The sequence below is a fragment of the Spermophilus citellus genome (genome assembly GCF_964194105.1).
Source record: "Spermophilus citellus genome assembly, chromosome: 13".
Classification (NCBI taxonomy): Eukaryota; Metazoa; Chordata; class Mammalia; order Rodentia; family Sciuridae; genus Spermophilus; species Spermophilus citellus.
The window spans coordinates 90677902-90703519 of NC_138193.1; the positions used below are offsets into that span (position 1 = coordinate 90677902).

Here is a 25618-nt window from a genome sequence, read left to right on the forward strand (position 1 = left end):
TTCTACCTCAATCTTCCACTTAATTCCTAAAATTCTTGTCCTTTTCAGTTCTGTCTTACCCATTTTCTACTTGGGTTCACAGTTCACTACAGATAAAGAATTAACTTTAAAACCCTGCTTTATCCATCCAGTCATCATTCATTTGCTCACCTTTTCCTCAATGGCTTCCAGAAAGATTAAATGGACCCTAAATGTTAATTTCTGCTGCTACCTCATTTTACTGGACTTTCCCGCAAGTCTGGTATCTTCTTTAACAGAACGTTCTTTGAGGCATACATAAACTTTTACTTTTAAGGCTGGTATGATAACAGAAAAAAGAAGTAGGTGGTTAAGGAAAGAGCACTTTAGCATGGGTGAGCATTCATAAGCAAAATTCACTGATGAGAATTTTTTAAAGACTTTTTAATGTTCAGAGGACTTTACATTTACAGATTATAAAATGTTAAATTTCCAAAGGCAGTTGAAACTAATAAAGCAGCTAGGAATAGAAATTGTTCACATCTTATAAATAAGAACATGGAAAAAAACAAGGTTGAGTGATTTATGCATAAGACCCAAAATTCAGCAAGCCAAGCCAGGAACCTAAGAATTCCTCGCTATGACTCTTGTACTAAGATTATTAACCTCAGCTGCTGCCTTCAATATTTGTTCCCATAGACATTACTGAGAAAGCATTTTACTTAGGCATTTTTGTAATATGGCACCATTTATAGCTGTCTTCACCCATAATAACCTTATTAAACAAAATCTTTAGGTCTGGCAGTATACACCATGAGGAGGAGGTAACAGCCTGGTTACTAGTGGCTCATGATTGGATTATAATTTGGTATGTCATTTTTTTTCTCTTGCATTTTCTTGATTTAAAAGTTAGACCATGCTCACACTTCCAATTTTGCCAAGCCCGCATCTTTCTGACACAAACATAAAATCTCAAGAAGTGTAAATGTTTCCATCACCAAATCCACTTTTTTTTTTTAATCACCCTTGGACAATAAAGCAGCCAATCTAATGATTCCACAAATTGTAGTACTTTTTTTTTTTTTTTTTCCGGTTCAGACTGTTTTTCCAAGGAATGATCCAATTCATGTTAGGCTGACAGAGAATTAAACACTATCCTAAAAAGGAAACTATTTTCTTTTTGTGCTGAAATACCTCAAGAATAATACAAATCATGAAATTAACCATAATTAAGGCCTAAAGAAATAAGGATCTTTTTATGTTCTTTAGAACGTGCAAACTTTTAATAATATCACAAAAACAAGAATGTTAGTCATAAAACAGAAATTTATTTTAAAAATCAGTTCAGTGTTTCAGATATATACAGTATAAGAGAAACTCCAAAAGATGAAGGCACCTTTTCCAGAATGCTTCCAGCAGAGTCAATACTGATTTCGAAACTGGTTGCTTAGGTCTTGGAGCTCTGTGACCAAGGCATCCATAGCTGCTACTTCATCTGCTAAATCCCCAGAAATTTCTCCTCTTGTCACATCTGTAAAAAGTTGCTGCAACATAAAAAACAAAGCATCACCATCAAAACAATGAAAATTTCTTTCAAATAAAATGGCTACAAATATAGAATCAAAATTTTCCTTTCTTAAAATACTAAAACAGCATTTGTTTACTATCCTGGAAATATACAAGCTGTAATAATTAAACAGTGAGTCCAAATAACACACCTGAACTTATAAACTCAAACAAACTCTGCTCTTCAATTTCCTTAAGTACTGTTGATTTATTTCAAAGTAATTCAATGGCTTTTCAGTGAACAAACATCATTCATTCAAATAAAAATCTTCTGTGTATGCAAGCAGAACAAATACTTTATATTCAAATTCATATAAATCATACCCTTTTGCTACTTATTTGAAAATTAGTTTTCATGTATGCATCAGAGATCATAAAGATTATAAAAATTTGGTAAAAGCAAAAAAGCCCAACAAAATAAAATAAAAATAAATGTGTGCCCCTCCTGGAAAAAGAATTCTCTTGGAAGGTTTATTGCAACATACTTCAGTAATGCTACCATAGCTGAACACCCTCTGAAATGCTTCTCCAGGAACTGCCTGCTGAGCCAATACAGGCACCCTAGAAAATCAGCTTTAGAATTTTCAGACCATTGTGTATATATGTATATGTTTGTGTGTGCTTCGTGTGTCTATGTGGTTTACTTTTGGTTTTTGTTTTAGTACCAGGGATTGAACTCAGGAGCACTCAACCACTGAGCCACATCTCCAGCCCTATTTTGTATTTTTTTTTTTTTTTAGAGACAGGATCTCATTGAGTTGCTTAGTTCTTTGCTTTTGCTTAGACTGGCTCTGAACTTGTGATCCTCCTGTCTTGGCCTCCCAAGCTGTTCAGATTACAAGCGTGCACCACTGTGCCTGGCTCTCTATGTGTTTTAATAAGGATAATGTATTTAGCTTGCCCATATATCTTTTTCATCAGACTTGACTACTAGATGATCTGTACAGCTTTTCATAACAGGATGACCTAAGAACTGCCAAAGCATGATCATTGGAGAAAACACCTGTTAGGAAAATAATCTGAGTTCAACTTGTGTATTTTTCAGCTAAGAATCACAGTGCTTGCAAATCATAATGAATCTGCATCACTTCTCTATGAGATAAGGAGGAAGTGGAGAGAAACTGAAGCTTAGAAAGAATGAATAATTTGCTGAGTGTAAGAGGTAAAATCTGTTCTTCCTTCAGGGTTTCCATCTCCAGGCTCCCTGGCCGCCGACCAACAGGCCTCACGCCACTCTTGGCAGCAACCCTGTACAATGACGGGGTGCTAAGGGTAGAGGAGTCACTCTGCCCTGGGAGAGCATGAACTGAGTCACTTGTTAGATGAGTCTATTTAAATTTCTTAGAGCTTTACGGGTTATGTCTGTTTGTATTAATAAAGCAATTCTTTGTTTAAAAGGAGAAAAAAAGTTCCAGGAGTTTATTTCCATGAAGCCCTTGGTCTGGCAAGAAAGGACCACATATTTGTGTAAACCAAACCTATTGCACTTCCATTTTTTAAAGTGTTCTTAAAAAGTGGTGTTTTTAATGTAATTCAGTTTAGCAATATGATCAGTTAGGCACATGATCAGACTCCCATTTATATAATACGCAAGAAGGTGCTTCAAAGGAGGTTTAGGAGAAAATTTTTGTCACTTTTTGGATGATCTGGTCAGGATCTAATGAGAAGAAAATCTAAACAGATAATTTTGGTGGAGGGGTACTGGGGATTGAACCAGGGGCCTTACCACATTCCCAGTTCCACTCACATCCCTTTTTTGAGACAGGGTCTCACTAAGTTGCTTATGGCCTCAATGAGTTACTGAGATTGGCCTCAAACTTGTAATCCTCCTGTCATAGCCTCCCCAGTTGCTTGGATTACCAGCATGCACCACCACAGCCAGCCACAGATGATGTTCTGAGGTCTCATTTTTAGTGGGTGGGAATTTACAATATGAAGGCTGTATTGTACCTGCAACCTTCACAGACAACACTATTTAAGTCAAGCAGGTACAAATTTATGTAAAAGTAATAACTATTAAAAAAAAAAAAAAGGCTTTGCGGAGAGATAAGGGAACTGAAGGAGTACATCCTTCAGGGAGAAACAGTTATGGATGGGTCAGTGATCTAATCAAAAGCAGGAAACTCAGTTCCAGATCTGGAAGTCACAGAATAAGCTTGCTTCCTTGCCTTTCAAGAGCTCTCTTGCAGAGCACTCTTGCAAAGCTGGAAGGAAATATAGCTCAGCTAAATACGAATGGGAAAGTGAATTAATTATCTACTGATAATTAATAAATAAATAAAAATAATAAATAAAAATAAGACCTTAATCTAAAAAAAATCAAACAATTAACAAAGACAAACTCTGGAAATGTTCTACAAAATTTTTAAAAAATATCTAGAAATGGCTTCCATGTGCCACAGACTTTCTCTCACAAGTAAATCAAATTGGTTTGCAACCCAAGACTAAATGGTGAAAGCAAGGTAAGATTAGAAAACAAAGTACTGAATTGTATAAGAAATTATATTTTTTTAAATTTTGCTTCCAGAGGTATGATCCAAGCCTGACTGCACATTAGAATCACCGAGGAAATCTAATAGATTTCCAGGCTCCATCCCAAATCTGATCTGTAGCTGTCACAAAGTCCAAGAATCATCTTCCAAAGACAATCCAAGAATCATCTTCCAAAGATGATCCCCCCTGGGTGATTCTTAGGCATCTCCACCCCAGCCCTGGTGCATAGGGTAGAATTTGTAAACTAATGGCATATTTCAGTTGTCAAAACAGCCATCTACCATAACAATGTTTTTTTTTTAATCAAATCCTTCTAGCATAAACTTAATAGTTTTATCTAAATCAAATTGTTACATACCTAACAACCTTTTTAAAAGGGAACACTTTATCATTATTATTATAAATGAAAAATAAGCGATAATATTCATGAAATTGTAGGTTTGATGTGCCAGTAATGCTTTTTCTAATATGCACTGAAATAAATACACATTAAATTCACAAGTGGTAGCCAGAGATATGAAAAATTGTGCTCTATATGTGTAATAAGGATTGTAATGCATTCTGCTGTCATATATAAATTTTAAAAAATCACAAGTGGTATTAGAAGCATATACTTGGGAAAAGTGATAATAAATAGAAGGGCAATGTTTAATTATAACCATTAATTTCAAAGACTCCTAAGTTCCTCACATTCAGGAGATCTAGCCATGGGACCAATAATATTCTCATCAACACAACCAATCACCTGGAGACTGTTATCTAAAATATAATGTGGCCTAAAATTATCCTTGATATAAAGGAAGACTTAAGAACAGTTAGCTAAGATTAATGACTTTTTACCATCTGACAGTTCTAATTAATTCACGTCACTCTCACCTTTGCTTTAGATAATAAGCCCCGTAAATTGAGTCGGACTGAAGAAAGCACTTGTACAGCTTCTTGGGGACTGGATTTGTTTTTACTGCATTTTATAGCCACTGCAAGATAAAGATGGGAAAAATACCCATTAAGAATTGGCAACGAAAATGTATAGGTAAAAAAAAACAATTATTTAGTTAGAATTTATGATAATTGTCTTTAGAAATATTTCTACCTGGAAAATTTTTTAAAAATTTTTTTCAGTTGTAGATGGACATAATAACTTTATTTTATTTATTTATTATGGAGTGCTGAGGATTGAAACCAGTGCCTCACACGTGCTAGGCAAGCGTTCTAGCACTGAGCCATAAAGTGCCAGAAAGTTTTTACTGAAAGTTTTTACTTTTGAAAAATAATGATGATGTGCACTTTCCCTAACCTCTTCCCTCCTCCTCCTCCTCCTTCTTCTTCTTCTTCTTTTTAATGCTGGGGAACAAACCTAGAGCTTGCACATGCTGGACAAGTGCTCTGCCACTGAGCTATAACCTCCTATCCCATTCTTTATGAAAGAAGTTTACTGCTAAGAATAATTTTGAGGAAAATAAATGGTCTCTGTTGAGTTATAGATCACCAGGAAGAGAACTTAAATTCATCAACACATAAACACACACAATGTGCACAGACTAATAAGTTAGGCAAGGAGACAAAAATCTTATCAAAAACAAGGTATGCTCATAGGACAAAAACAGATGCAACATATTTCAGTGTAGCTTTCCACGGTGTCAAGTCCCTAATGGGAACTCACAGTTGCTGATGACACTAACTCAAGTGACATGACAGGGATGTAGAGCTTAATGCTTACTGCATGTCCATACTCAGAAGTTAATAGCATGCTTCCGGAGGAACTGACACCAACCATCTATGTGTCTTCCATTTAGGGAATTTGTCCACAACAAGGCTCTTGGGTTCCTGAGCCATACTTGGCATCGGCAAGGAGGGCAGGAAAGTGAAATTACTCATCTCAGATGACTCTGCCTCCAGCATTCTGGGGAACCCATTTTCCTAGAACTTGGATTTATGAAGGGGGCATACTGCTCCCTGGCAAAAGGCCCAGCTATTAATACTTTAAAACAACAAATGAAGAGCTCTGCACAAACATAATGCCTGGTATCTCTCCACTGATTTGTTCTTGCTTTTGTTCCTTGAAGCTATGCTCACTAAATTCAAACAGACTAATAACCAGATCCTGTTTTAAAACTCCACTATACAGTACAATTATTTAAAGTCTGCTTTATACTCTAGATCACAGACCATGGTTGAAAATAGATTTCTTTTTGCACTGCAAACTCTATTCAATTGGTGGAGGCTGCCTGTACCTAGCAAAATGTTTTGTCACTAATCAATAGTATCTTCTTTGGTTAGTAAGAGCTAGGTTTGACCTTCCTATTTCAGAATAACTTCAACATTTCTCAGCTAATGGTTGAAAGGATGCATGGTAATTAGCAATGTTAATCCCATTTTCAGAAAGATCAGTTGTCTCAGAGATAGTTAAGAATTATGTTTGGTCTGGGGATGTGGCTCAAGAGGTAGTGCGCTTGCCTGGCATGCGCAGGGCGCTGAGTTCAATCCTCAGCACTACATAAAAATAAGAAAATAAAGATGTTGTGTCCATCGAAAACTAAAAACATAAATATTAAAAAATTCTCTCTTAAAAAAAAAGTTATGTCTGTTTCTTTTAATAGAGAAAGTTGTAACTACCACGGTAGAGGTATGTGGGACGCTTAATACTTAGTAGCTTGTATCAGACACAACTATATTTCTTTAATTTTTTATTTTCATTATGAGAAAGAGCAAAAAGACAAACACACACTCTATTAGTTCCCTTCTCAATCCTATTTCCAAAAGGCATTAAAGATAGAGACAGAGCTAGGGCAAGGGAGAAGGAGAAGGAAAGAAATAACCTGCTGTTTCAAAGTATCAGAAAATCCAAATGAGAAGTACCTCATGACTGAAGACAGTTAAAAAGCATAAATATATCCCTGCCCCACCTCACCCCCCAAAAAAACCCAAAAGCAAAGAAAGAGCATAACTATTATTTATTATTGTGAAAGTTCCAGGATGACAAAGAACAAAGGAGCTTTTGCCCACCCTTTCCCAGAAAACAGCATCACAAAAACTGTAAATGAATATCCCCAGACAATGCAAATGGGCACACAATGACAGTGCTGTTACACATGGGTCTCGAATGCCACGTCAAGACTGCAATGTTTACTCAAGCTGTAATGTTCACGGGGGCTCTGACCAACAGCAACCCAACAGGGAGCAAAGATTTTTAAAATGCTATATTTCCTTTTTACCATGGGTGGGGTGGAGAGAAAGACAAAAAAGAAAACAGAAATCTAGCTCCTTCTTTGAACACTGATGCACAAATGCAATAAACACAAGGTTAAGATTTATCTTTATAACCTAAAGTACATTAGAAACTAAAGGTGAGCTTCCATTCAAATATACTTAAAATGTAGGAGCACCAACCCATAATCCATTAAAGTCCAAGGAGAACTTCAGAGAATACACACTTGTTTTTCTCAAGTCTGTCCTAATGGAAAAATGGTGCCATAAGTTCAAAAACAACTTTAAGCTGCAAAATGAAGATTTTTTCCCCCTGCAGTATTGCTTTTACTTGCATATTTGTAAGTTGACAAGTTTAATACCAGCACTTGGTGATTACAGACAATATCTTGGCTTTGATTTTTACAGAACTAGTAGTTCACAGAATGTTTAGACATGGCAAGTTTAAGTAGATAAGTTCTTCAAAGTAAATCCCACCCTGCTAATTATGTGCATAATACACCTTAGTGTGGATTTCCCCAAACATAACCCTGTATCTACAAATGCCAAAGGCAAAAGGCATGAACCCTCTAAGCCCAGCCACCATAAGGCCAGCACAAGTCACATGAACTCTAGTCACCCTAAAGTGTGCTTCCACTGATCTACTGCAACAGCCTCCAAATTCTCTATACAGAATTTCAGCCGTACAGAGTTCAACACTTTTACCTTATCTGCCAATAACTAATGGTCCAGGAAATTGGAATTTATATCCTTTTAGTCAACGATATGAGAGGCCATAGAAGAATTATTAACTACCAAGCCCATTTCTAAACTGTTTGAGTGTTCTGGGACTTTTTTTACAGACAAGTTAAATTTTATCCTTGTTCTCCATTTTTCTCTTTTTAATTTTGAGCCCTTATCATATAACCCAAGATCCTTCACTTCAGAAGAATCAGGGTGGGTAGGGGTGGGAGGATAAAGGATTAACATTCAAATCATGTGTAAAATAATGTTAAATGTTTAAATGATTTCATTTATTCCTCCTAACAACCATAGAGAGTTATTACCCCGATTTTACCTGCAATAAACTAAGGTTCAGAGAAGTTAAGTCACTGTAGTCACCTAGCAAGCACAGAGCAGAGTGGTCCTGGAGCTTTAGTCTTCCAGATTGTGAAGGTCTGCCCTTTTCATTGTGCCTTGGTGGCTCTCTATTTGCTGTCACTATTAGTGACAGGAAGAAGTTAAAGCAGAGAAGTAGGAAGACTTCATGTCCTTTTCTTTTAGTTCCTAACAATGGGACTTTGCTATTTCATTGGAACCTGAGCATCACACACTAATATTCAAATGTAAACATAAAAATGAATTACTACATTTACCTGGTATTTTTTTCATTAATGCAAATAATTAAAAGTGGTCTTTAACTAAACTATTAGGCAAACACTTTTTTGTGAGGCCAGCTACCCTTCAAATTATACTCTCTAAATTTCCTAAAGATAGGGACTGGATTATATTTTATATTTCTTTTTAGCTCTTTGTATATTGCTAAGTACTCCAGAGATCTACATATTTTTATGAATAAATATTTTTATTTCTAAATGAAGAATATGAGTCAAGAAAAAGTTAACATATTTCCTTAGTACTACATGATCAATACAGACTGTGTGGAGTGAAGGTTATTTATAGCTGAAAAGGTATTTTGCATCTCCACAAAAGTTTCTAATTCTTACCATTTATTCAAACAGTATTTTGTGCTTAAGCCTCTATCCTGTTTCTTCTAATTGCTCCAGAGTACCTACTTCAGAGTAGCTGGTCTATGTTTTCTGAATTAAGAATAAATTTTAATATAATGAAATTATCTAAGATTACTTACAATGGAACTTTGCTTTTTAACTACCACATTTTTTTTTAATCAGTAAAAAATACATTAAAATAGGCTATGGAAATCAAATACCATGTGCAAGTCCTAAGGCTCTTTGAACAACTTCCTTAAATGATGTAATATCTTTCTCCCAACAACTGGACTGTGTGTCACACTTGTATGCCTTCGAGAGACACTGGAATGCCTAAGGAAAAAGAAAGAACAATATTTAGACTAATAAGTAGAATTCACATTTCAAATTGTTTCCTGGAAGTCATATGGAACTAATTCCAAACTTGAAAAACCAGCATCTGCACTGTATAGTAGTCTTTATTATTCTCAAAGATGGGGCAACAATGCACACCTAACAGCAATAAGCAATTATAAGAAATCAATGGCTGCATCTAGATGTCTATCTATGTTTTTTGATTCCCTGTAACCAAAAAATATAAAGGTCATACTTCAAATCTGTAAGCAGTGTACAGATTTCTTCATCACTTATAACTCTCAGCTTAAGAAACCCATTTAGAGAATGAGGAGTGAATGTGGTGAAAACTATGGAGCTGCTGGTAGGTATGTGATCTCACTTAAGCTTAAGACACTCTCTTTCATTTTCTTGCCAACTCAAGGCAGAAGTCATAGATCAGAGAATTCAGACCCTTAATTCCAAGAGAGTACATAATTCAAGAAGAAATGGAAGGACTGAAAGTAGGAGTGTGTGCATGCACACATGGGATGTTTTCTCCGGGTTGACAGGGCGATGGTAGAAGCCAGCTATGTGCACTAAGGGAGGAGAGAATGGCTTAGAATCCCATAGATCAGCTGTACCGTGGCTAATTCCAAACCCACGCAACGAGTACATTTGATTTGTTGTGGATGTTTTGAAAAGAAACAAAACAAATATTCCAACCTTGGAAACTGGGAGCTCCTTTAGGTTCAGAGATAAGAAGCTAACAGTACAACTGGCCTTCTATTGCCCTTGTGAGAAAGGGGCAAGACAACCTTTACAAAGCATTATGTTTAGACTTTATAAGTTCTTCTTCAATCTACTTATCTAGTCCCTTATTTTTCCCCCTTTATAGTTCCTGCCTCAGATCTCAACAGTCTTTCTGTCCTTGTTCCAGTCTGCCTAAGTCTTTAGCAATGAGCCTGTTAAAGGGGTGCAGAACAAGGAACAAGAGCCAGCTGTGTTCTGCAGATCCAACAGGGGTAGCAGGTTAGAGACCCTTTTTGCAGGTAACAGCAGTTACATCAGAAAACTTCATGAAAAGTCAAAAGATGACTGTTACAAGTCCTAACCTGCACACAATTCAAAGTGCTTATGTTAAAGACTAAATCAAAACTGATCTGAGAATATTGATTGTATCTTTAAGATTATTAAACTCTTCTTCCACCCCTCAAAAAAGCAGGTCTACTGCACACATACTGAACAAAAGGCTCGGGCCAGGAGGACCGAGGGAGGCCTTACCTTTTCATTCTCATCAGGCTTTTCACTCTGCCCATTTCCACACACTTGGGCATACAGCCTCCAGATTTCGCCATCATTGGTGACTCTTGAAGTTACTCTGCCAAATAACTCCTGCAGCTTCCCTTTGAGGCTGGTGGCGACACCTCCACTGCGATCAGTCATCCCATCAACCACTGCCCTGACCAGAATTTTAAGGACCTTAAAATATGCACAGAAAAACTAGTGAGCTAGAAACCATAAAACAGCAACAAAAAATAAAGAGCTATCGTCACCTGTCAACAAAGACAATGATGATGAATAACCACATGAGGCCAATTAGGACATCACTGATACATTTTTAAAACATAAAGTCAAGCCATCCTGAACCACTCTATAGAATCACCTGCTGACCGCCTCTCTGGATGTCCCTTCTCAGGCTCCTTGGAGGGCTCTTAGCTCTTCTCACTTGGATTACTGTTTCATACCCGTGGCTTCAAATGTGTCATCAATTCTATTCTGATTGTGTCCCTACAGCTTCAGCCAGGCTTCTCTCCAGAGGTCCGTGACTGTCACCTCAGTGCCTACTGGCAGGTCTGATGTCATCTCACACCTATCTACAGAAGAGTGAATCACACCCTCAGCCCCCTCCCTCCTCTAGTCTCTCTGAGCTTGTATCCACATAGTTCCCAGAGCCAGGAACCTGCAGCAGCAACCTAGATTCTCTTTTCTACCATTTTTGGCACATCTAACTGATTCAACATTCAACATTCCCTATGAATCCTAAACTCTCCTTAGTTTAGGCCTCTTTTATTTCCCCCTGGACTGCTATGACAACATTCTGACTCTTTTTAAAGGGGTCCTGGGGCTGGGGTTATAGCTTAGTGATAGAAAGCGTGCCTAGCACATGTGAGGCACTGGGTTTGATTCTCAGCACCACATAAAAAAAATAAAATAAAGGTTTTGTGTCCATCTATAACTAAAAATATTTTAAAAATAATAAAGGGGTCCTGGTTCTTCCTCATTACTGAATGATAAATTGCTACTGCATTTGCAATAGGTGCTCAGAAAATATCTGTTTTCCCGTTAACTACCCCATGTCAGCTCACCATTTAGCAACTTCTTGGTTATCCTGTTCTTGGCTAGTCCTTGTGCTTTTATACATAATACTTGGTTAGTCTTTATACTTTTTATTCCAGGTGTTTTGATCTCAGGGTGGCTGCTTGGAGACATAGAAAGTACATCCTTAATCTTTTACTCCTTGATAGGGAACAATGAAGACACCTGGACCCATCTAAAGAGCGAGTTTGAAATACTCTAAAACCATTCTGCTCAGTGCCCTCCATGAACTGCCAGCACGTGGGAGCTTGTCAGAAATTCAGAACCCTAAGTGAAGATGCTGACCCATTCTGGACCAAGATCCTACATTTCTAACAAGTTCCCAGGTGATGCTGATGTTGATGGCCTGCAGACTACACTTGGAGGAGCAAAGCCCAAGAGACAGGTGCCCACATCTTCCTTCTTTCCATGAACTTCAGGGAGATGACTATACTTCATCACCTTGTATCACCAGTGTCTATACCATAGTGCCCAGCACAAAGCACTGAATAAACACTTGTGTCTGAAAGGCTGAAGGGAATGCAACACTTGCAGAAAGTGTTACTAAGAGAAATGCAATCAAACTGACACCCTGCTCTGCCTCCTCAGAGAACATTCTGATCCATGCATGAAATGTGGATGAGGAATTGAGGCTCCTCTAGAATGAATATAATTGCTTTTAGGAATGTAAGCTATGACTTGTGGTCCTTGTTACATATAGCAATAAAAGTGGACAGGACAGGAGAACATTCAGTTGTGCTTTTTTTCTCTTGTTTGAACAAAGCATATTGTCTCTGCCTGTAAATTCACATTGCAATTACACATGTGTAGTTTTAAGCCTAAAAGTAATGAAATTCATATTATAAGCCCATTTGTGGATTTTAAATCTGAAAGTATCAATGCAGGGGAACAATATGAATATGCACTACTTGTTTCAAGTAATCATTCTTTCTTTTTCCTCTTTTTTTTTTTTTTTTTTTTTTTGGTGTTTCTGAGGTTTGAACACAGGGGCCTTGCACCTGCTAGTAAGCACTCTACCACTGGGCTACATTCCCAGCTCTATTCTACAAGCATTTCATGAACTAAGATGTTTTAAAAGGGATGATATATTAAAATAGTTATTAATAGGTAAAAATGAAACACACTAAATTAGTGAACTACTTTGCTACTTCTGGGATCTCAGGGTTGACTCAATACCCCATCCCCTTACTTTCTCCTACTTGAGGGGACGATGGTAGAGAGAAAGCTTTTGCTTTTCTCACACTGAAAATGGAAAGCTGCAATGCTAGCAATTTGAGAGGGAAAAAGATTGTTGTTGTTGGTAGGTCAGGTGGAGGAAGACTTTTAACTTGTTTTCAAAATATGTATCCTCAGGAAGGATGAACCAAAGCCAAAGGAATGGTGAGATCCCCTGGGCCACCTCATCCATGGGAAGGAAAGAGTGTGAGGGTTAAGCTCACTCTCAAGAGGGGCAGATGAGAAGAGTTACAAAGGAGGTTAGGAAGCAGCACCTGGTGGGGGCAGGAAGTGAGAAATTCTGAAAGTCAAGTGAGAAAGTATTCTAGAAAGGAGAGATCAGGGATGCTTAATTAGGCTGTCAGACTGAGTAACCTGAGGACCAACAACTGTGCTCTGGGCCTGGTAACAGAGACCTTGACTACTGCACTTGCAGTAGATTGGTGGCAGTAAAGTCTCCAAAGAGGATGCAAGGAGAGGAGCTGGAGACTGTGGCAAGAAGCAGCAGAGACACAGGCCAGAGTGAGGTTTTTGTGGCTAAATTACTTATATGCAGTTTGAAAACACTGATAACTTTCAAAGGTTAGCACAAGAGATAAATGTATTCAGTGACATTTTTCCCATTTGTACTATAACAATTTACAGAAGTAAATTTTAATCCATGGTAAATATAAGGAAAGGCCCAGTTGACTTTTTATCTGATCTATATACACAAATTGTTTTCATGGTATTTCAGGTAATTTCACAATCTCCTAAAGCCTACGAGCAGGCCCTTCATATCCTAATTCGTCGAGCATGGTCTGGGATTCCAGTCTTGTCTCCCAGTGAATCCTGCATGTGAATAAGTGAATGTCTTAGAAAAGCTTCACTAGCTTTCTGTCAGCTTCCTCCCTGTTCTTAATATCGCTCTTGTCACTCTGAGAGGTCTAAACTCTGACATGGTCTGCTAAAAGCAAGACCTTAGCTGGTTAGTTGAGGCTCTGTGGCCTTGCCTGGGGGCACTTCTGTGGCCAAGGCAGCTCCTAGAAGGTGCTGGATCCATTTCCCTGCCTTTATCAACTATACTCTCCTCTAAGCCATGTCTACAGCTGTTTTCTCCTTGAAAGGGAGCATGAAAGTTGTAGTGGGGTGAATAGTGTCCCCCGAAATTTGTGTCCAGTCAGAACCTCAGAATGTGGCTTTATTTGAAAATAGGGTCTCTCAGATATAATTCGTTAAGATGAGGTCATACGGAACTAGGTGAACTATTTCTCTATTTCTTCAGAGAAATAGGCAAGTCCACACTTTGATACGGATTTTTGGCCTTCAGAACTGAATGAAGAGAATAAACTTTTGTCATTGGGAGACAATTTATTACAGCAGCCCTCAGAAACCTATACAGCAGTTTTAAGTAAAAAGACCAAGAAAACATTAAAAACATTGAAATTAAGACTTTCCAAGACACTCAGCTGACTTACAGTAATCATCTTTTGGCTCCAGGTTAGGAAACAATAAAATAAATGTCACTGCCACAGCCTATCTTTTCTATGGCTGGTGATCCCCAGTATCTCACTCACTGGTCATTATCATAAGTCATTATTTCTCCATGTGTACAAGTTTTAAATATCAAATCTCTTGATTCTCTCCATTATTGAAGAATGGCTTTTGTGTCCTGATAAAACATATTTCCTCTACCCTAAAGCTGATAAAAATATTTATTATACTTTCCTTTTAGTGTTTTTATGGTTTCACCTTTTCTGTGATGATGATGACAAAAGCAGCTACATTTAAATAGCACTTGTATTAACTCATTTAATCTTATCTACAATTCTGTGGAGCAGACACTATTTTATGAAACTGAGGCACCAAGTGGTTAAGTCAGTCACTCAGGGTCACACAGTTAGTGATGGACAAAAATGAGATGCAAGCCCCCAGGCTAGACTGTCTAGCTGAGAGCCTGTGCTCTTACCAACAGCATAAATCTGCTTCTCAAGGAACTCCAATTTAAATATTTTATCCATCTGAATTCATTTTGGTTTAAGGAGTAAGGCAGAGCTTTAGCTTTTCATCTCAAACATTTGGGCCAACTATTCTAAAACATATTGAATGTTCTATTTTTACACACAGATTTAAAATGCCATCATTATCATGTACTAAATTCTCATACCTACTTGAATCTGTTCCTACATTCTCGATACAATTCCATTTCATTCCTGTAGCAGATGTTAACTCTATATAATAAGGATATTATTAGCTTTTTGTCTTTCTTATTTGTTACAAATATTTTGTCACATATTTTTTTAATGCGGTCATAAAAATTCCTTCCAGTTTTCTTCTACTGCTTCAGAGTTCAAGAACTTTGGTAAGTATCCACTTCTATTCCTAATTTTTCTATGAGATCAAAAAAAAAAAAAAAAACCTGGCATATATTTAGTCCATTTGGAGTTCATTTGGTGTATCATAAAATAGTCTAAATATTTTTTTTTTGGCCTAGATTTTACAGAGATTTCTTTTTCCAATTTTTTTATTGTAGCGAAATACATATAACATATAATTTACCATTTTAACCATTTTTAAGTGGACAGGGGTATTAACTACATTCATAATGTGTGCAGTCATCACCACCATCCATCTGCATAACTCTTCATCTTATAAAACTGAAACTCTGCCCTGTTAAACAATCACTCTATTCCTTTTCTCCTCAGTCCCAACCACCATTTTCCTTTCTGGGTTTCTGATGTTTGCTAGTTTGGTGCCTAATATAAGTGGAATCATATAGTATTTGTCTTTTTTTTTTTTTTTTTTGGTAGGGGGGGTACCAGAGATTGAATTCAACCACTGAGCCAAATCCTCAGCCCTATTTTGTATTTTATTTAGAGACAGGGTCTCACTGAGTTGTTTAGCAACTTGCCATTGCTGAGGTTGGCTTTGAACTCATGATCCTCCTGCCTCAGCCTCTAGAGCCACTGGGATTACAGGTGTATGCCATCACGTTCAGCAGTACTTGTCTTTTTGTGTCTAGTTTATTTACTTAGCATAATGTCCTCAGGTTCGTCCCTGATGGAGCATGTCAGAATCTCATTCCTGTCTGAGGCTGGAATATACCATTATATGAATATACCACATTTTGCTTCTCTATTCATCCACCAATAGACCAGACCAATAAACACTAGGTTGCTTTCATGTTTTAGCTTCTGTGAATAATGCTTCTGTGAATAATGCTTCTATGAACAAGGGTGTACAAATCAGGATGAGACCCTGATTTAAAACCTATTGGCTTTATACCTGGAAGTGGAACTGCTAAACCATACAACAATTCTATTTTTAGTATTTTGAGGAATAGCCATACTGTTTTTCACAGCGGCTGTACCTCTTTACATTCCCACTAACATCATACAAGGGTTCTCTATATCCTTGCCAACACTTGTTATTTTCTGGGGTTTTTGTTGGTTTGTCTCTTTCTTTGGTAATCATCCTGTTAGGTGTGATGTGGTATCTCAATGCAGTTTTGATTTGCATTTTCCTAATGGTTAGTCTTTTCATGTGCTTATTTTATTGTTCACTTGTTGATTTTCTTTTTTTTTTTTAATACTTTTTAGTCGTCAATGGACCTTTATTTTGTTTATTTATATGCAGTACTGAGAATCAAATCCAGGGCCTCAACCCAGCCCTCACTTTTTTCTTTGGAGAAATGTCTATTCAAGTCCTTTGCCTATTTGTGAATTGGGTTGTTTGATCCGTTGTTGTTGAATTTTAGGCATTTTCTATATATTCTGGATATTAATCTCTTATCAAATATTTGACTAGCAAGAATTTTTCCCAATCTTTAAGTTGCCCTTTTGTTCTGCTGACAGTATCTTTTGATGCACAAAGGTTTTTAATTTTCAAGAAGTCCAATTTGTCTGTTTTTTCTTCTGTTGCCTGGGTCTTTGGTGTCAGATCCAAGAAACTACTGTCAAATTCAAAGTTTTTGCCCTATGTTTCCTTATAAGAGTTTTAGTTTTCAGCTCTTAACATTTAGGTCTTTGATCCAATTTAAGTTAGTTTTAGTATATGATGTTAATGAGGGTCCAATTTCATTTTTTGCATTTGGATATTCAGATTTCTCAGAATGATTTGTTGAAAAGACTGCCCTATCCCTGATGAATGGTCCTGGAACCCTTGTCAAAAATCATTTGATCATAGATGCAAAGGCTTATTTCAGGGCTCTCTACTCAATTCCATCAGTCTACATGTCTACATGCAAGTATCACACTGTTAAGCTTTAGTGGGGTTTTGAAAGAGATAGCACTGAAATCTGTAGATCAATTTGATAATACTGACATCTTAACAATATTAAGTCTTCAGTCCATCAACAGGGTATGTTTCCATTTACTTGTATCAACTTCAGTTTCTTTCAGCAATGTCTTGTCGTTTTCACTGTACAAATCTTTCACTTCCTCAATTAACTTATTTTGTTCTTTATGATGCTATTATAAATGGAACTGCTTTTATAATTTCCTCTTTAGATTGATTTTTGTTAATGTGTAGAAATATTACCGATTTTTTTTTATTTTTTATTTTTGCAGTTGTAGATGGACAGCATGCCTTTATTTTATTTGTTTATTTTTACATGGTGCTGAGGATCAAATGCAGGGCCTCACACATGCAAGGCAAGCACTCTGCTACTGAGCTATAGCCCCGGCCCCAATACCACTGATTTTTGTTGTTGACTTTTTACTTTGTTTAAGTAATTTTATTAGTTCTACCACTTTTGGTGGAATCTTTAAATTATCTGCATATAAGATCATATCATATACAAACAGAGATAATTTTATTTCTTCTTTTCCAATCTGGATGCCTTTTGTTTGCTTTTCTTATTCAACTGCTCCAGCTAAAACTCCCAATATGGTGTTGAATTAAAGTGAAAGCAAGCATCCTTGATCTTAGATAAAAAGCTTTCAGTCTTTAACCATCGAGTATGATGATGATCATTATTGTTTTTCCACAGGTGGTTTTATTACGTTGAGGTATTTTCCTTCTATTCTATTGGATATTTGTATTAGGAAAGGATACTGAATTTTGTCAAATGCTTTCTCTGCATTGAGATGATCATATGAGTTTTTCCCCTTTGTTCTGTTAATATGGTGTATTACATTAATTGACTTTCTTATGTTGAACCACTCCCACATTATGAGAAAAAATACTAACTAGTTATGACATATAATACTTTTATTATTTTAATATCAATCTTCTAATATTTTGTTGGGGATTTTTATATTAATGTTCATAAGAGATTTTGATGTGTGATTTTTCTTTCTTGTAGTGCCTTTGTCTGGTTCTGGTATCAGTAATGCTGGTTTCACAGAACAAGTTAGGAAGTGCTCCTTTCTCCTCAATTTTTTGGAAAAATTTTGATAAAATTTACCAATGAAGCCATCAGGTCCAGGACTTTTCTTTGTTGGGACATTTTTGATTATTGATTCAATCTCTTTACTAGCTATAAATCTATCCAAATTTCCTACTTCTTTGTGATTTAGCCTTTGTAGGTTTTGCGTTTGTAGGAATTTGTCCATTTCATCCAGGTTTTTCGTTGGCAAACAATTGCTCATAATACTATTGTAATCCTTTTTGTTTCTGTACAATTATGGATAATGGCCCTGTTTTCATTTGTCTTCAGTAATTTGAATCTTCTGTTTATTTAATTCATCTATCTAAAGGTTTGTCAATTTTGTTATCTTTTCAAAGAACCAACTTTTAGTTTCATACATTTTTCTCTATTGTTTTTCTATTCTCTATTTCATGTATCTCTGCTCTAATCCTTACTATTTCCTTCCTTCTGCTAGCTTTGGGTTGAGTCTGTTCTTCTTTTTCTAGTTTCTTAATGTTGTAAAGTTATGTTGTTGACTTGAAATCTTTCCTTTGTTTTAATAATTATGTAGAGGTCTTCACACCCCCCTTAGTAATGCTTTTGCTATGTCCTACATTTTGGTATGTTGTGTTTCTTCATTTGTCTCTAAGTATGTTCTATTTGCTTTTATAATTTCTTCTTTAATCCATTGATTATTTAAGAGTGCATTATTTAATTTGTACAATTTTGTTAATTTTCTAGTTTTACTTCCGTTACTGATTTCTAACTTCATCCTGGGGTAGTCAGAGAAGATAATTTGTATTATGTCTATCTTTCTAAATCTGTTGAGATAATTTGTGGCTTAACATATGGCCTGTCCTTGAAAATGCTCCATACGCACTTGAAAAAAAAAGTATGCTATTGTTGTTGGGTAGAGTGTTCTAGATATGTCTATTATAAAATTCAATAACATACAAAGCCTCTGCTCCCTCTATACTCATCCCTATCAGTCATCACAAAATTACGCCTTTAGATACTGCATGACCTAAAACATAAACTAAATTTCTTAATGCATTAATTTTTTAAGTTATGTAGAAAACAAACTGTGGAGTTACAAGTTAAAGTTACAATAATACTAACTTTTAAACTAGTAAGTGTATTGTAAATGTGTTAGTCTTTAAACCAAAGAGTTACAAACTACTACTGCAATAATACTAGCTTTTGTAATTGTTCATGTATTTACCTTTATTGAGATCCATATTCCTTTATATTGCTTTGAGTTACTGTCTAGTGTTCTTTCATTTTACCCAAAGCACAGGACTCCCTTGAACATTTTTTTTTTGCAGGACAGGATTAATTCTAATGAACTCTCTTGAATTTTGTTTATCTGGGAATGCCCTAATTTCTCCCTCATTTTTGAAGGAAAGTTTTATCAGATACAGAGTTCTCAGTTGACGTGTGTGTGTGTGTGTGTGTGTGTGTGTGTGTGTGTGTGTTTGTGTGTGTTTCTGGCCACCAAAGTTTTCTGTTGAGAAATCTGCTAGTAATCTTATTAAGGATTCCTTAATATGACACATGAAAAAATTCCTCTTAATCAATATAAACAGCCTTGTACTCTCTCAGATCCTATCCTAGAAATGCTATATCAGTGAGTCCATGTAATGACTTATAAACCCCTTACCCACATTTATAATTCACTTACACAGAGCTTTTGTTTCATTCCCTAGACTAAATCTATTTCTTACATCCATCACAAACCATGCTTAGGAAATACAGCAAGCAGAGAATGAATGTGAGGAACCAACACTGACCCCTGAAGAGAATTAAAGGCTTCTTATACAGAAGAGTGGCCAAGTGTACTTGTGCACACCTATAATCTCAGCTGCTGAGGAGGCTGAGGATCACAAGTTTGAGGCCAGCCTCCACAACTCAGTGACAGTCTATATCAAAATAAAACTAAAAAGGGATAGAAAGCGTTTGATCTCCAGAACTGCCCCCCCATGGGGGGCAGTGATGCAATTCTAATATAAATGCTGGAAAATCTCCACAAAGGGAAAAGTCTAACTGTCCCCTTCCCCAACACTAACCTTAACATCCTTAGCCAAATTTCATCAAAATGTTGGCCTAACGCATAAAGTGTTAGCCCTTTGAATCCTGGAGGTCCTCATAGCAGGAAGGAATAAGATTGCATTAGGTCCTATTACAAAAACTTCCAGAAGGGCTCCAGGCCAGGAATGAAGCAATTTCCCATCTCCCCTGCTTGGCTAATTCTCTGCTCTACTTGGAGCTAAGTGAGTTGCTCTGTTTCCTGGTCTGATAACCCTAACCCTTGGCTTCCCCAAACCTCACTTAAACAAACAAGTGAAAAAAACTTAAGAGTGCAAACGGCTTTTGGTTAAACAGGTCTTGGTTTGGTGTTACTATTTGTTAAGCATAAGATAGCAGGATAGCAGACTTATTATCACCTTGCTAAGCCTCAGATACCTCAGCAGTAAAATGAAAATAATACTTATTTTCCAAAGCTATAATTTGTATAAAATATATCTGTTCCCTTCCCTCTTTCCTTTCAGGTAATACTCAGCCATCAATTGCTGCACTTTAATTTGACTGACAACCTGCCCCACTGAACATCGATACCACCTTGTCTTGCCTCCAGAGAAAATATCAAATAGAAATCCACACAAAGGAACACTAACAATATGTAAAAATATATATTGTATAATTCTATTTATATGATATCCAAGAAAAAGAAAAACTAAATTGTGATGTCAGAAATCAGAAAGTAGCTGCCTATGGGGAAAGGAGTCGTGGTTCATTTGAATGGAAAGGATGTAAGAAAATTTTCTGTGGTGATAAAAATGGAAATTATGGTTACATAAAAAGATATATAATAGTTAAGTGACATCAAGTTAACATTAAAAATGTTATGTTTTATTAGACATAAGTTATATCTCAATTAATATAATCTTTTATGTACTGTTCACATGCACTTTAATATGATGGAGAAATGTGTTTGAACATAAATCTTCCCACAAACTTAAGGTATGACACAAAGATAAATATCAGGCATGCTTACATGTGATTTCTATCTTCAGTTCCTACTAGCTATGTGACTGATCAAGTTATATAAGCTCTCTGGGCCTCACATTAATCAACTGTAAATTGAGGAATATTTTGTATGTACCTCAAATACTATGATCTATAAAAGATAATCCACTGTAAGTGGCAGGACAATAGTAAGCACTCAATATATGTTAATTTCCATATACAAACAGCAAATTAGGTGTCAAGAATATAATACTGAAATTATTTTTTCTAAAATGATTACCAGCTTATCAAGAAGAAAAGAAAAAGGAAAAAATAAACAAATCGACATTAGCATTTAAACTGAGAAAGAAGCAGGGACACACACAAGGATGTGTACAGGATATTCCTGGAAAACTGAACAAGGGCTAATTATGCATGAATATGAAAATCAGTTTTACGATAATTAAAAGTATGTATAATCTGGAATATGAATATTTTAAAGGTATGATTATACAAAAGCATTCCTGATTTTACCAATCTACTTCTCAGTCAAAATTAGCACATAGAGTGGAGGGAATGGAACCAGGGAAAGGAGGAAAGAAGAGAAAGGGGAAAGTACTGGGATTAAATTAAAGCAAATTATATTCCCTGCTTTTACCATTATGTCAAAATGACTCCTAATGTTTTCACTGAAAAGAACCTATAAGAAATAAAAAAGAAAAAGGAAAAAGAAATGTCAGAACTATATTGAAGGTATTCCCCTCCTTCTCTAGGTTCCTTCTCTTAAAAGAAAAAAGATTATGGGCTGGGGTTATGGCTCAGAGGTAAAGCGCTCATCTAGCATGCGAGAGGCACTGGGTTTGATCCTAAGCACCACATGAAAATAAAATAAAGATATTGTGTCCACATATAACTAAAAAATAAACATTTTTTAAAAAAAGATTAGGACATGGAAGAAACAAAAATGGTATTCCTTTATTACAAACACTGGAGGAGGAAAAATCCCAAAATGATCTGAGGCTAATTTACTGTGTCTGTATTAAAATGGGTGTAAATTTACATATTCTCATAAACTTACAATAAAAAAGAATTAACATCATTATAATCAGTATCTATAAAAAAAATAGAAAAAAACAGATAAAAAGAATTTTGAACCAAATTAAAATAGAATGGGGTCAGGTAGTGTCAAATGTGAAAATATCAGAGATTTTTTGAAAGACAACTGTTGCCAAACACATAAAGTCAAATTAAGGACAATTTTTTTTACCCAAGATAAAAATATTCCAGGCAATCTATCAACTGTCTCTTGCACACTGAAACTAGTTGTCAGAGTATGAGACAAGTTGGAAGAGTATGCCACAAAGCTGGAAATACCTATCACTAGCCATTTTGACTTTCTATCAATGACGACCTAACCACTATAGAGTGATTCCACCCACACCCACCAGAAACTGCATAGTGACAGCAGAATTCTACATTGCTTCTAAAGGGAGCTACTGAATCAGACACAGGGGTGCATGCCTATAATTCCAGTGACTTGGGAGGCTTGAGACAGGAGGATTTCAAGTTTGAAACCAGCCTCAGCAGCTTAGCGAGGTCCTAAGCAACTTTGACTCAGTGGTTAAATGTGGTTCAATCCCTAGCACCAAATAAACAAAAATTCACCAAAAACCCTACAGGGAGCCAATGACAGGGCTTGCACACAATATAAACAGACAAATTATCTCACCATGGCTATCTCCTATTTGAATACCTGAAAACATTATCTTGGTGACTTTATCAGTCTTTATTATCTTGGTGCTGAAGATGAGAGTTTGACCTGAGTAAGTCCCTGGTTATGCTCTCAGTAACATTTCCCCAATAAATCCAAATGTGAATTTACATAACATCTAACATAACCTTTACAACGGCATGTTATGCTTCTCTAAGTGCTCTGTTTATGTGCAACATTTCCCAGAACAGGAACAACTCCTGGTCCCTGTGTGTGGAGTGGGGATGTAGGAGGGAAGTCTCAAGAATCTAAAGGCTGCCCTTGATTGTTTCCAAAAGTACTTAACTTTGATAAAAACTAATTTCAAGCTCATCAAAATATTCATGCTCAGATGAAATAGTAATGTACAAAAGAAAGTTTGTTTCATATTCTGAAACAAAGGAACAAAGGAAGAATTGGAGGAAAAAGAAATTAAAATATTATCTTGTCATGAATTTAAACAAAACCCTAATAATTTTATCTACAAAACAACTCAATTTTCACTTAGGTTTAGAGTGATATAAAATAATTATTGTAGTAAGACAGGAATAAGATTAGAAAAAATTAAATGGGAATCAGAACATATTTTGCTAGAGTTGAAACTTCCCTGTGATTAAAGGGGTGAGAAGCTATGAATATGATCAGCAATATATGTCTGAAAAATCCATTTCAGGTAAAAGTCAAAGCACCTCAATTCATGCTGGAGAAAGTTTGGTGCTTTGTTTTGTTTTGCTTCACTCTTCTGAAAAATGCTAAAATACATTTCCATGAACTTTGGGTCTGTTTGTTTTTTCTTAGGTAGGGTTGCTGAAAGATTTCTAAGCAAGTGGTATAATTACAATGAACTGAACTTGGTATACAACAGGCCAAATCTACAACTGAAAGTTTTAGAATCAACTAACTATTCTCAGGTTATTTTGCCAGAATTGTCTCCGTTGGTGTCTACTATTGTGACTAACAATAAGATTATTCTAAACATTACTTCTCCTATATGTTTACAGATATTCAAATACAGAAGTATTACCTAAACATTCATAAGAAATTTTTTCATCCTGAGAACGAATGACATTCCTAAGCTGCGGGGGATAGGAAAAAGGAAATATAAATAGAATTCTCTAATTCCTTTTCAACTATTGCAATTGCAAGGGACTGGAATGATCCAGAAGGTGTCTATTTTATTCTAAATCACCTTCAATAAAGCAATTGTTTTATATTTCCATGCCTTTGTTTCAAATAAGACTCTCAGTTAGCAAGATTTAGTGTACTTAATAGAGCAGTCAATTACAAAGCATTATCTTGGTGACTTTATAACTCTCAAAACAATCTCTGAATGGTTTTTCTGACTGGTATCATTAGTTCCCTTAAAATATGGAAATTAATGGGGGCAGGGAGCACGTACATTCCAGAGTCAGATACAGCTTATTGACAGTACAAATCTATCCCATGCAGCTATGGTGAGAATTAAATGAGCTAATACAAGTCAAGCTCTTAGAATAGTGTCTGACACACAGGGAGCTCTTGGTAAATGTTAGTTTTTATTACTTTATCATGTCCCACTTTGACTGCTTTATGTGCCTTGGAAAACAAGATTAAGAATAAGTGGCAGAGAACCAGAAAGCCCTTTCCTCTGATGCTTACATACCAGAACAAACACAAGTTTATCTCTTCTGGGGGTGAGGGCCTAGACCTAGCCATTTGGGTTCTTTACATAAAACTAACTTATATTGATGCCAAGCATGAATGGATGATTGGGATTTTCTCAGGATCCAAAACGCCAATCTGGTGAGCCCATGGTTACTAATCCTTAGCAGATATGAAGGATTACTGTGGGCTAAAGTACAGATTAAGAGGGGAAATCCCACTCGCATCAGTAAGACAAGCAGAGGGATTTGAAACTGGAGGCACCTGACAGAAGCTGATCAATGAGGCCAGTTAAGGAGGCGCTGACAGCCAAGAGCAGCACAGACACCAATGGGAGAGAAGAGCAAACTGATGGCACGGAGACCTGTGTCTGCTCAGGTCAAGAAGGAACGAGCGGCATACTGTCCTCCTGATGAGGTGTGCAGGCTAGCCTAGCCCAGCCCTGGAGGGCAGCACCAAGGTCCTCTCATGCTCTGACAGTTAGCAGCACTGTCTAAATGAGAAGTGTTGTATTTTTATATGTGAAAGAAAACAGAATTAACTTCAAGTTTATCTCGTTTTTTTAGGACAGAATTCAGAAAGCATTCTTACCAAAGAAAGATCTTTTTTAGAAACCACTTAAGTATACAAAAGATAAATAGCATCCTCAGTCCTCTCATTTGCTTTGGGCCATATCAGCGCCCTGTGCCATGGGGTGAGGTGTGAAGAAGAATGAATGTCTCCATGGAGAACTGCAGCCATGTAGACAGGACAAGTGCTAGAATGCTGGGGCACTGTGCAAGCTCATTTGCTAAAAACTCTGCTGTGCCACTCTTCACTTTTTAAGCCACCTTCACACTGTAAAATTCAAGTGCCTTCTTTCTGTAATGGATGCTCTCAATATGAAATATTTAGAAAGTACAACGAAAAGAAAGAAAAGTATTTGAAGGGGTTAATATAGCTCCTCCAAGTGGGTATACGGTTTCATTAGAAGCCATAGATCTTTCAAATGGATTGCATGAACTGGAGCCTAAAGATAACTAGGTCAATTATACAGCTGTGCTTCCAAGACCA

The 25618-nt window shown here is 36.4% G+C and overlaps 1 protein-coding gene across 2 annotated transcripts in view; it reads right to left on the reverse strand.

Annotated features, from left to right (window-relative positions):
* Window positions 1-439: 439 nt before the first annotated feature.
* TTC27 (tetratricopeptide repeat domain 27) overlaps window positions 440-25618 on the reverse strand; it is a 160173-nt gene continuing 134994 nt past the window's right edge. Inside the window, exons 16-19 of one of the 2 annotated variants that reach the window (XM_081264909.1) lie at window positions 10530-10727; window positions 9155-9266; window positions 4894-4994; window positions 440-1502 (exon numbers count right to left, since the gene is read on the reverse strand). In XM_081264909.1, coding sequence (XP_081121035.1) covers window positions 1380-1502; window positions 4894-4994; window positions 9155-9266; window positions 10530-10727 — 534 coding nt within the window. In that variant the 3' untranslated portion in view covers window positions 440-1379. The remainder of the gene's footprint in view (window positions 1503-4893; window positions 4995-9154; window positions 9267-10529; window positions 10728-25618) is intronic. The other variant, XM_081264908.1, reaches the window with a different exon arrangement.